Source organism: Eucalyptus grandis, chromosome 7 (genome assembly GCF_016545825.1).
Source record: "Eucalyptus grandis isolate ANBG69807.140 chromosome 7, ASM1654582v1, whole genome shotgun sequence".
NCBI lineage: Eukaryota > Viridiplantae > Streptophyta > Magnoliopsida > Myrtales > Myrtaceae > Eucalyptus > Eucalyptus grandis.
The window spans coordinates 12,117,382-12,129,344 of record NC_052618.1 but is presented as its reverse complement, the minus strand read 5'-3'; the positions used below and the strand labels follow the sequence as shown (position 1 = coordinate 12,129,344).

The window sequence follows — 11,963 nt, the reverse complement described above, 5'->3', positions numbered from 1 at the left end:
GCTTATTGGTCCGCATGACGCAACAAAATTAACATTTACTAAAATTATAGGTACAAGTAGTGCATGCCCACCATGAAGACCAAATTATTGAAAGACAAAACATAACATCTAGAGAATGGTTGAATTACAAATGAAACAAAAACCAAAAAGCAAGGACCATGAAGACCACATGACTCCCTATGAAGTTCAAATTTGACATCAACTAGACGGTGACAATGAACTCAAGAAGTTTCTTCCTCATTTCTTGGAGTTTAGTCAATGCATTGCAGATGTCCATTCGCTCCTTCGATGACTCAAAAGAGCAAGTGATTCCTACTTCGATGATCAAAACCAAACAATCCTTGATACTACACCAGCTCTTGTTCTTGCCCTCTGGAGCAATTGTTCGTCTCTTCTCCAACTCCTCGATTTCCTGAAGCAAAATGGGATCAATTGCCTTCTCCACTCGGTCTGCCAAAGCTGCCTTTGTGAAGCGATGAAGGTCCAACCCATTTTCAAACATGTCATCAATCGGCCTCTTGCCTGTGAACATCTCCAAAACGAGGACTCCGAAGCTATACACATCTCCTTCTGTAGATACCGCACTTCCCGCGCCATACTCTACAACAATCAACAATGTAACGATGCAAGGTGAATGATTAAGTTTGAAATATATTCTCGGTGACGTTTTATGTTTATGCCTTTTTATTTAAGGATCTATCTACGATTATGTGTTCAAAGAAACAAACTGAATGACCCAAGGCGTGCTTCATTACCTGGAGCTACATAGCCAAAAGATCCTTTTACTCCGACAGAGCTCGATTGATCTACTAGCAACTTATGTGTTGCTTCTGGAAGGAACTTGGCAAGCCCAAAATCGCCTACATGTCCATTCATTTCATCGTCAAGAAGGACATTACTTGGCTTTAGATCACAATGAACTATTGGCATTTCACAGTGATGATGGAGATAATCTAGTGCACAAGCAACATCGATTGCAATATTCACTCTCTCAAGTAGACTCAACATGTTTCTCTCCATATATTGTGATGCAGTTGGGTGCAGCCACTCATCCAAGCTTCCGTTTGACATGAATTCGTAGACCAATGCCTTGAAATCATTTCCATTAAAATCAAACCCAGAACATGCCGTGAGTACCTTCACGAGATTACGATGTCGGATTCTTCTCAAGACCTCGCACTCGGCTATGAAGCTCTTGGAAGCTCCATCACATGTAAGGTTGAGAATCTTGATGGCCACAACCGATTGAGTTTGATCAAGCAGCCCTCTGTACACGGACCCAAAACTGCCCACACCAAGCAAATTGGTGGAGGAGAATCCACCTGTCGCTTTTAGTAGGTTGTGATAAGAAACACGCAAAAACCCATCTTCAGAAGAGCTTGAAGCTGATGCGTTCTTATTGTGTCTAAACCAAAAGAAGTATAACAAAGATAGTATGCAGGCTACTCCAACAAGAGCAGAGACTGTAGATATAAGAATTTTTGCAATTCCGCTTATTCTCGTCCTTTTTGACTCTTTGCAGTAGCATTTGGGTAGTTGAAAATCTGGGAGACCCCCGCAAAGCTTCTTGTTTCCAATGACCGAAGTTGAAAGGGCACTTTTGAAAACTCCTCCAGTAGGCAATGCACCCTCGAAATCGTTGTAAGATAGGCTCAAATTCGTCGATTTAGTGACTCTAGAAATTTCGGGATTTGGTAGGACAATTGGTTGTTGGAAACATTCAAAACCTGAAGGCCTCTCATGGAACTCATAATTGATGGTAGGGGCCCTTCAAAGAAGTTATCCTGTACATATAGGCGTTCCATGCTTATACAATTGCCTATACTGCTTGGAATCTGTTGAGAAAATCTGTTCCTGTCAAGATGTAGTTCGCCGAGATTTTGCAATTTTCCAACTTCTTCTGGAAGGGAGCCGGTAAGACTATTTCGAGACAAGTCGAGGTAAATCGACAAAGATGAGAGGCCCATAATCTCCGGGGGTACATAACCACTGAGGCTGTTGGTCGAAAGGTTCAAGAGAAGTAGATTTTGGCAATATTTCAGAGCCGAAGGTATCGAGCCCCGTAAATTATTGTTGTCCAAGCACAATTCGATTAACATCCTGAAATTCCCAAAAGATTTTGGTATTTGCCCCGATAATTTATTTTGGCTAAGATCCAAAAGCTTCAGTTTGTTTAGATTTCCAATCTCGGAAGGAATGTTTCCTGAGATGTTATTGCCCTGCATTTCCAGGATCTCCAAATTAATGAGACTTCCGATCCCATAAGGTAAGGTTCCATAAATATAGCTGTATGCTAACCCAAAGATGGAAAGAGTGATTGAGAGGTTACTGATACAGTCGGGTATTGGTCCTCGAAAAGCATTTACCCCTATGCGCAAAACATTCAATTTTGTGGAATTAGTTAAAGAGCAGAGGAAGTCCAAATCAGTAGATTGCTCACCTCCTAAGTTGTTGTCATCAATATTAAACCAATAGAGTCCTCTTATCCTCGAAAAAGAAGGAACTTTCCCAGTTAAATTGTTCTCGGTGATTTGGATTTCCTTGAGGTTAGAGGCATTGGATATTGACTCAGGAATGGGTCCAGTGAGGTGGTTTTGCGACGTACTGATAATCTCGATATTCGGAAGAGTGAAGCCTAAGTCGCTAGGTAAACCCCCTTCTAATTGGTTATTACCTACATGAAGCCATGCCAGAGTGGATATATTGAAGATTGAGATAGGAATTGTACCGACAAATTTATTTGCGCCGAGAGTGAGGAAATTTAGATTTCTTAGCTGGCCAAGAGTCTCTGGGATCGTACCACTGAAGTTATTCATCGACGTTGCGAATGCTTGAAGAGATGATAAGTTTCCAATAGATGGCGGGATGTTTCCCATCAAGCTGTTGACTTGAAGAATAAGTCGTTGGAGCTTGGACAATGAGCCGAGTTCTGTCGGCAAATTTCCTTCGAGCATGTTGATGCCTAAGTTAAGAATGAGCAAATTGGAGCAATATGAGAGATTTGAGGGGATTTGACCGCTGAACGAGTTGTTATTAAGGAACAACTTTTGCAACCGAAACAAGAGGCCAAAATGCGGGGGAATTTTGGCATGAAAACTGTTGTTCTCTAGATGGACGCCCCTCAGAAAGCTCAGATTACCAATATGGGGCGGCACGACCCCGTATAAGTTTTTGGAGCCAAGGTCTAGTATGGTGACTCTTCGGTGTTTGCGACCACAAGTGACACCATCCCAATCACAAAAGTGACTAGAATCATTCCACGAGCGTAAAACCCCACTAGGATCAGCTATTCGAGCCTTGAATTCTAATAAAGCCAATCGATCAATCTCGTCCCAGCCATCTTTTACTAAAGCTAGGACACTCCCTAATAGAAGAAGGATTGTAGTTAGGCATGAGAATGACATGGGCAAAGGCTGATATCTATAGGCAAGGTCCATGAGGATTTGTAGCAAAACGCTCTCAGCTCGAGTCTTTTTGGTTCTCTCTTGACATTGTTTTAAAACAATTCGTGAATATATACTAGCAGGCAATATGTTTGACCATACTAAGACATGATGATATCATCAAATGCAAGAATAGTCATGAAAGAAATTTTTATCCTCCTCTCAGAATGAGAAAATTACAAGGCCGTGACATGCAAGTTAACAATTGGTGATAAGATCGGTCAATGAAAGTTGAAAACACCACGAGGGCCTACTTTTTTTCCATTGTCAATTGTGTCTTTTACAATCCCTGAATTTCCGGACCGGCTAGTAGGGATTTCTGTACATATAAAATCTTGACTTTTCAGTATTCAAAAGCGGAATAATATTAACCGCACATGTAAGTAGGTCTATTTCACAGTTTAAAATTAACTTTACCTTCATTTGTCAATTATAATACATATCTTTTTTTTTCATATATAAATTATACATTTTGGAGTATTGTTTGTTAATATTTAAATTGAAAATAGCACTTATACATAGAAGAGAGCGAAATTTCTACTATGATAGAAAAAAAAAATATTTCAAAATATTACCTCTTAGATTAATGTTGCACCCCCGTTTAGCTTGTTATATTGATATGCAAATTGAACTTTGCTTCTAGAGTACTTATAGATGAATTATAAGTTGATAGTAACAAAGCCCACGCTATTATATTGTAATCTTTAACATTTTAATATAGTCGTATTGTTATTTAAAATTTATCGGAATTATGAAAAACTAGGTATGTATTTAATCCCAAGGATAAATAGCTAGTCTAAAAGTAAACAAGTTGTAATTGGCATATGATATTTAATTGAAAAAGCGTGATGGTTCAAGTCAAGCAAACCATCTTTCTTGTCCCCCTCCTCCTCCTCCTTTTGACAACGCCTAATTGAGACAGTTCCCACGGAAAAGGTCGTGGGAACATCAATATGTTTTTCATCCCTCCAACCTTTTGTTAATTATTAGACACACATCACGTCCTTGCTTGATTTTAGTTAATTAAGGAATTATAAACAAAGACCCAATTCGATAAAGTCATAATACCGAATTTTAATTAATTATTAGACACCACGTGTCCTTACTTGATTTGACTAGTTACGTGCCTGAATGGGTGAAGAGATTCTAATTCAGTATCATACTTTTCAAAAGCAGAAGTACAGAAAAATACCATAGAAAGAAGGTGGGAATTCGACGATGTTCCCATGTAAGAAAGCGACTTATGCGCATCGCATGAAAGTGCACGACAAGCCAACTTTGCCTCCCACACTAACCAAATTCTCTCCACGTATAGGACCATTCAATTGTAATTGAATTTACTTCCTTTAATTAACTTCAAATTATCCTCTAATTAGTCATGACAACCGCACAGAAAAAATGAAAAAATAATTCTAGGGTTGTCAAATCTTTTTGGTGCGATGGAACTAAAAAGAATTTATTTTTTTAAAGCAATCACCTAAGACCAATTAGAACTAGACAAACCAAAAATGAACATTAAACATCTTGGGAATAAGAGAAATAATTAACATTCGCGTCGCACGACATGATCCTTATCGAAGGGGAATCGAACAAGAGTGGCATGAGAAGGCAATTTGATTGGGTGATGTGGGACAAAGAGAGACACGTGGAATTGCTCTATGGCCTCCCTTAAGGACGGTTGCATCAACAAATTTGAAATTTAAAATAGGTTAGATTCCTGTGAGTCGTTATAAAAGTTTGTAGACATCAGCCTCAAACCATAGAAATTGGAAGAGGAGATACTAATTAAGGATAATATGCTAAAATTTTATTGGTGTGTTCAAAGTAATTAAATGCTATGTCAGAAAATTTGAGGATAGAAAGAATATGTAAGTGATGACAATAAAGTAGCAAAAAATGCAAAAGTTATTGAATAAGGTGTGTCGGTTCCAATCAGTTAGATTTGGAGCTGAAGGAATTTCAATTAGAAAAAGCTATACAAACTCAATGATTTGATGGGACAAAACTCAAAGTTTAGAGGATTTGGTTGGAAAAAAATGCCCGAGCTTAGGGATCCAAAGTATAGTTTTAATGAAGCATACGGGGAATATGAGACAAGTTAACTTACCCTTCAAATAAGAACACATCGTGGAACAAGTTTGAATTACAGGGACAACCGAGACCATGCAACTTTGCCAAAAACATGGACTAGCATGAACTCAAAGTAGAGCGAGAGAGAGAGACAGAGAGATTAGCATGATTCCCATGACCACTTCATGCATGTAGGAAGCTGTATTCATGAACTGCATTAGTCTCTCTTCTTTCTCTTGTTATATATTAGGTAATGTTATAGGTTACCTTATTCAATGTACTTCCCCTTAATGTGCAAAAGAAGAAAAATGATTAATATTGCTTGAGAAAGTTGTTATATGGAGTTAATACGTTACATTATGCCAATCACATATTAAAAGATAATGTGATTCATGTTGGATCAAATCTAAAAACGAAAGTTTTCACACGGTTTATGCATATTATGATTGACTCCGTCTATTGAGCCATCCAAAGGATATTCATTTTTTTTTTTTGGAATTCCAAAATGATTTTGAAATTATGAAAAATTTATTTGAGAAGACCTTTGACATTAGAAATCAAGTTATGAATGTGACTAGCACTGAGATTAAAGAAATAACTATATAAATAAAGTCCCATATATTAACAAAAAATTGATAGAATGTACTGTCAAGCTCTACTTGAATTTTTTTTAATACTTTGGTAAAATTCATTTGATAGATTATGCCAATCACCTATTAGGAGTTAATATGATTCACATTGGATTCAACCGAAAAATGCAAGTTTTACGTAATTTTGGTATGTTATAATTGACTCTGTCCCACATGTCGTTAAGAGGACATTCGATATTTTTTTCATTGGTTTCCAAAACCTCCAATATTTCCTACATATATGAGCAATTCCTTGTGGAGTTTATAATACAACCTCCCTCCGCCACTTCTCTTACAGATAAGCACACAGAACTTAAAACATAGATGGAACCACAGAAGCATTTCAGCCATCTACACAAGTTGAGAAAATTACAAGGCCGTTACAAGCAAGGTAACTACTGATGATCAAGTCAGTCAATGAAAGGTGAAACATAGGTTTTACGTAATTATTAATGATCAAGTTAGTCAATGGGGCCTCAGTTTTCTTCATTATTTATCAATTGTGTCCTTTATCCTATAATCTATCTTTCAATCCCTGAATTGATGGGCTGTTTAGTTGGCGCAATGACTTTAGTCTTTTCCATGCACATAAAATCGTGATCAGGTCTCATAAACAACTATTAACCGTACATGTAAGTAGGTCTATTTCACAATTTATAATCACCTTTGCTTCCATTTGTCAATTATAATACGTATCTTTCCTATAAATTATACATTTGTAATGTCCCATTTTATGTGGTTGAAATATCGTTTCTTCTTATTAAAATTGAAAATAATGTGCGTGAATGAAGGAGAGCAAAATCTCTACTTTGATGAAGAAGAATTTGTTTCAAAATACTACCTTTTAGATCTATGCTGTATAGGCATTGAACTTGTTATATGGATATGCAAATTGTATTTTACATCTTGAATACTAATGGGTGAATTACTAATTAATAATGACAAAGTCTACGCTATTATATTATGATCTTTAACATTTTAATATAGTCACTTTGTTATTTAAAAAATTATTGGAATTATAAAAAAACTAGGTATATATTTAATCCTAAAGGTATATAGCCAGTCAAAAAGTAAACAGGTCTCCGGTGGCAGATGATATTAAACTAAAAAAGTGAGATAGTTCAAGTCAAGTCAAGTAAATGATCCTTCTTGTCCTTCTTCTTTTGATAGGGTGCAATCGAGATAGTTCACATGGGAAAAGTCGTGGGAATGTCAATCTATTTCATTTGTCCAACCTTTTGTTTGCTCTTTTTTCCCTAGAAACAAAGAATTATAAACAAAGACCCATCTAGGTAAAGTCATAATATTGGATTTTAGCTAATTATTAGACACACAGAATGTGTGCTTACTTGATTTGATTGGCTAGGTGCCCATACCTAATGGGTGAAGATGATCTTAATCCGAGGGAGGGTGTTCAATATCATACTTTCCAAAAGCAAAAGTAGAAAAAAAAGACCATAAAAAGAAGTGGGAATTCAAAGCTGCTCAAATGTAAGAAAGAGACTTAGGCACATCGCATCAAAGTGCACGGCAAGCCAACTTTGCCTCCCATGATGACCAAATTCTCTCCGTGGATAGGCCCATTCGATCGTAATTGGATTTACTCCCCTTAATTAACTTCAAATTATCCTTTAATTAGTCATGACAATCACGCAAAAAAAAAAAAGGAAAAAATAGTTCTAGGGTCTTCAAATCTTTTTGGTGCGATGTAACTAAAAAGAATTGGAAATAATTAAGATTTGTGTCACACAACATGATCTTTGTCAAAGGGCAAACAAACTAGAATGTCATAAGAAGGCAATGTGATTGGGTGACGTGGGATGAGGAGACACATGGAATTACTTTATGTCCTTTGTACTATGCATTCTTTAAGTAGAGTCTTTGTCAACAAATTTGAAATTAATGTCATGTTTATTTTGTTAAAAATAAATGATTTGGAAAATATTTTTCAAAAATTGATGGCTTGTATCGCTTACAAACATGAATAAATGAAAAATATTTTCATCACCCATGAAAAGTTTAGATAAAAATTATTGTCGATAATAAAAATATTTTTCATAGACAATTTGTTTTGGCGATACAAGTGATTATTCATAAAAGGATATTTTCCAATTCATTTGTTTTTCGGGTTCAAATCCCGTGGTCGCTTGTGCAACTCACTGGCCGGGTCGGTGGGTAGGCTCGGTTTGCCCCGGGTTTACGCCGCCGGCTGCCGGCTGTACGGCGGTTCCCGGGTCATAAAAAAAAAAAACTATGTATACATCTAATCCTAAAAGTATATAGCTAGTCAAAAAGTAAACAAGTTGATGGCAGATTATATATACTGAAAAAGTGCAATAGGTTCAAGTCCAGTACATGATCTTTCTTCTCCTTTTTTTGACAGGGTGTAATCCAGACAATTCACATGGGAAAAGTCATGGAAATGTCAATTTGTTTCATCTTTCCAACCTTTTGTTTGCTTTATTTCCCTGAAATCAAGGAATTATAAACAAAGACCCAATTAGGTAAAGTCATAATACCGGATTTTAGCTAATTATTAGAGACGCATCACGTGTCCTTACTTGATTTGATTGGTTACGTGCCTGTGCCTATGCCTGATGGGTGAAGATCATCCTAATCTGAGGGAGGGTCTTCGGTATTATACTTTCCAAAAGCAAAAGTATAGAAAAAGATCATAGAAAGAAGGCGGGAATTTGAAGTTGTTCAAACGTAAGAAAATGACTTAGGCACATCGCATCAAAGTGCACGGCAAGCCAACTTTGCCTCCCGCACCGACCAAATTCCCTCCATATATAGGCCCATTCGATCATAATTGGATTTACTTTTTTTAATTAACTCCATATTATCCTTTAATTAGTCGTGATGTCCATGCTAAAAAAGAATGAAGAAATAATTCTAGGATAGTCAAATCTTTTTGATGCAATGTAACTAAAAGGAATTTATTTTTTTCTAGCAAACACCTAAGACCAAATAGAACTAGACAACCAAACAAAAAAAATGAACATTAACGTGAAAGTAATTAGGAAATTAGGAAATAATTAATATTCGTGCTGCACAACATGATCGTTATCAAGAGGGGAATCAAACAAGAGTGGCGTGATAAGGCAATGTTATTGGGTGACGTGAGATAAAGAGAGACACGTGAAAGTACTTTATGTTCTTTCTACTAGGGATTCTTTAAGCAAAGTCTTCCTCGACAAATTTAAAATTTAAAACGGATTAGATTACTAGGAGTCGTTATATAGAGTTATAGGTGTCACCCCTAGACCGTAGAATTTGTAAGAAGAGAAATACTAATTGGGTGTAAATTTTATTGATGTATTCGTGGTAACTAAATGGCACGCCAAAAAAAATTGAGGATAGAAAGAATAAGCTGAAGGTATTTTAATTAAGAAAAGCTATACAAATTCAATGATTTGATGGGACAAACTAGAAATTTAGAGGATTTGTTGGGGAGAAAATGCTCAAGCGGAGGGATCAAAAGTATAGTTTTGTTATTTTAATGAAGCATATGGGGAATTTGAGACAAGTTGACTTACCCTTCAAATTAGGACACATCGTGAAACAAGTTTGAATTACTGGGACAAACCGAGTTAATCAAAGGGAGGATCACACTACTTTGCCAATGACATGCGTGAGCATGAACTTGAAGGAGAGAGACAGAGAGATTAGCATGATTTTTACGACCACTTCATGCATGTAGGAAGCTGTATTCAGTTGTTATGGATTGCCATGTTCGATGCACTTCCCCTTAAAGCGTAAAAGAAGGAAAATGATTAACATTGCTTGAGAAAGTTGTTATATAGAGTTAATACAATATATTATGCCAATCACATATTAAGAGATAATGTGCTTCTTATTGGATCCAATTGAAAAATAAAAGTTTTCACATGGTTTCTGCATATTATGATTGATTCTATCGATCTAGTCATCCAAAGGATATTCAATTTTTTATTTTTATTTTTTGGATTTTAAAATGATTTAGAAATTATGGAAAGTCTATTTAAGAGGATCCTTGATGTTAGAAATCAAGTTATGTATGTGACTAGCTTTGAGATTAAAGAAATAACTATATAAATAAAGTCGCATAGATTAACGGAAAATTGACAAAATATACTATCAAGTCCTACTTGAAAATTATCCAGTACTTTGGTAAAATTCCTGTGATAGATTATGCCAATCACCTATCAAGAGAAAATGTGATTCACATTGGATCCAACTGAAAAACACAAATTTTATGTAAATTTTGTACATTATAATTGACTTTGTCCCACGCGTCATTAAAAAGACATTCGATATTTTTTTCGCTGATTTCCAAACCTCCAATATTTCCTGCATATATGAGCAATTCCTTGTGGAGTTTATAAGCCAACCTCCCTTTGCCACTTCTCTTACATACAAGCAGACAGAACCTAAAACATAGATGGAAACACCCAAGCATTTCAGCCATTTACACAAGTTGAGAAAATTACAAGACCATTACAAGCAAGGTAATTATTGATGATCAAGTCAGTCAATGAAAGGTGAAACACAAGTTTTACGTAATTATTGATGATTCAGTCGATGGGGCCTTAGTTTTCTTTATTATTTATCAATTTTGTTCTTTATCCTATAATCCATCTTTCAATCCCTGAATTGCTGGGCTGTTTAGTAGGCGCAATGACTTTAGTCTTTTCTGCACACATAAAATCTTGATTTTTGGGTCTTCATAAATAGAATACTATTAACCGTACATGTGAGTAGGTCTATTTTACAATTTATAATCACATTTACTTCCATTTGTCAATTATAATACATATCTCTCCTATAAATTATACATTTGTAATGTCCCGTTTTATGCAGTTGAAATATCGTTTTTTATTATTAAAACTGAAAATAATGTGTGTAAATAAAAGAGAGCAAAATCTCTACTTTGGTGAAGAAGAATTTATTTCAACATACTACCTTTTAGATCTATGCTGTATTGGCATTGAACTTGTTATATGGATATGCGAATTGTATTTTACATCTTGAATACTAATAGGTGAATTAATAATGACAAAGTCTGTGCTACTATTATGATCTTTAACATGTTAATATAGTCACATTGTTATTTTAAAAATTATTGGAATTATAAAAAAAAAAAAAGGGTTATATTTAATCCAAAAGGTATATAGCTAGTCAAAAAGTAAACAAATCTCCGCTAGCAGATGATATTAAACTAAAAAAGTGAGACAGTTCAAGTCAAGTCAAGTAAACGATCCTTCTTGTCCTTCTTCTTTTGATAGGGTGTAATCAAGATAGTTCACATGGGAAAAGTTGTGGGAATGTCAATCTGTTTCATTCGTCCAACCTGTTGTTTGCTCTTTTTCCCCTAGAAACAAGGAATTATAAACAAAGACCCAATTAGGTAAAGTCATAATATTGGATTTTAGCTAATTATTGGACAGACACCAAGTGTCCTTACTTGATTTGATTGGTTATGTGCCCGTACCTGCTGGGTGAAGATGATCCTAATCCGAGGGAGGGTGTTCAATATCATACTTTCCAAAAGCAAAAGTAGAGAAAAATACCATAGAGAGAAGTGGGAATTCAAAGTTGTTCAAATGTAAGAAAGCGACTTAGGCACATCGGCATCAAAGTGCACGGCAAGCCAACTTTGCCTCCCCCGGATGACCAAATTCTCTCCACATATAGGCCCCTTCGATCGTAATTGGATTTTCTTCCTTTAATTAACGTCAAATTATCCTTTAATTAGTCGTGATGACCACACAAAAATAAAAAAAGGAAAACATAGTTCTTGGGTCTGCAAATATTTTTGGTGCAATGTAACTAAAGAATT

General features: G+C 35.8%; 1 protein-coding gene across 1 annotated transcript; it reads right to left on the bottom strand.

Moving 5' to 3' along the window:
* Positions 1-202: 202 nt before the first annotated feature.
* LOC104428205 (putative receptor-like protein kinase At3g47110) lies at positions 203-3,558 on the bottom strand. The gene is made up of 4 exons (XM_039317451.1): positions 2,882-3,558; positions 1,820-2,674; positions 756-1,727; positions 203-600 (listed from the first exon to the last, which is right to left on the bottom strand). The coding sequence occupies exons 1-4, from the start codon at positions 3,435-3,437 to the stop codon at positions 203-205; spliced, it is 2,781 nt and encodes a 926-aa protein (XP_039173385.1). The 5' UTR covers positions 3,438-3,558.
* Positions 3,559-11,963: the final 8,405 nt, after the last annotated feature.

Coding starts and splice junctions, on each gene's coding strand:
- LOC104428205 (XM_039317451.1), bottom strand. CDS start 3,437: ATGGACCTTGCCTATAGATATCAGCCTTTGCCCATGTCATTCTCATGC. Junction 1,728..1,819: donor ACAGATTCCAAGCAGTATAG/GCAATTGTATAA, acceptor AGAGGCCTTCAG/GTTTTGAATGTTTCCAACAA. Junction 601..755: donor TTTTGGCTATGTAGCTCCAG/GTAATGAAGCAC, acceptor TGATTGTTGTAG/AGTATGGCGCGGGAAGTGCG.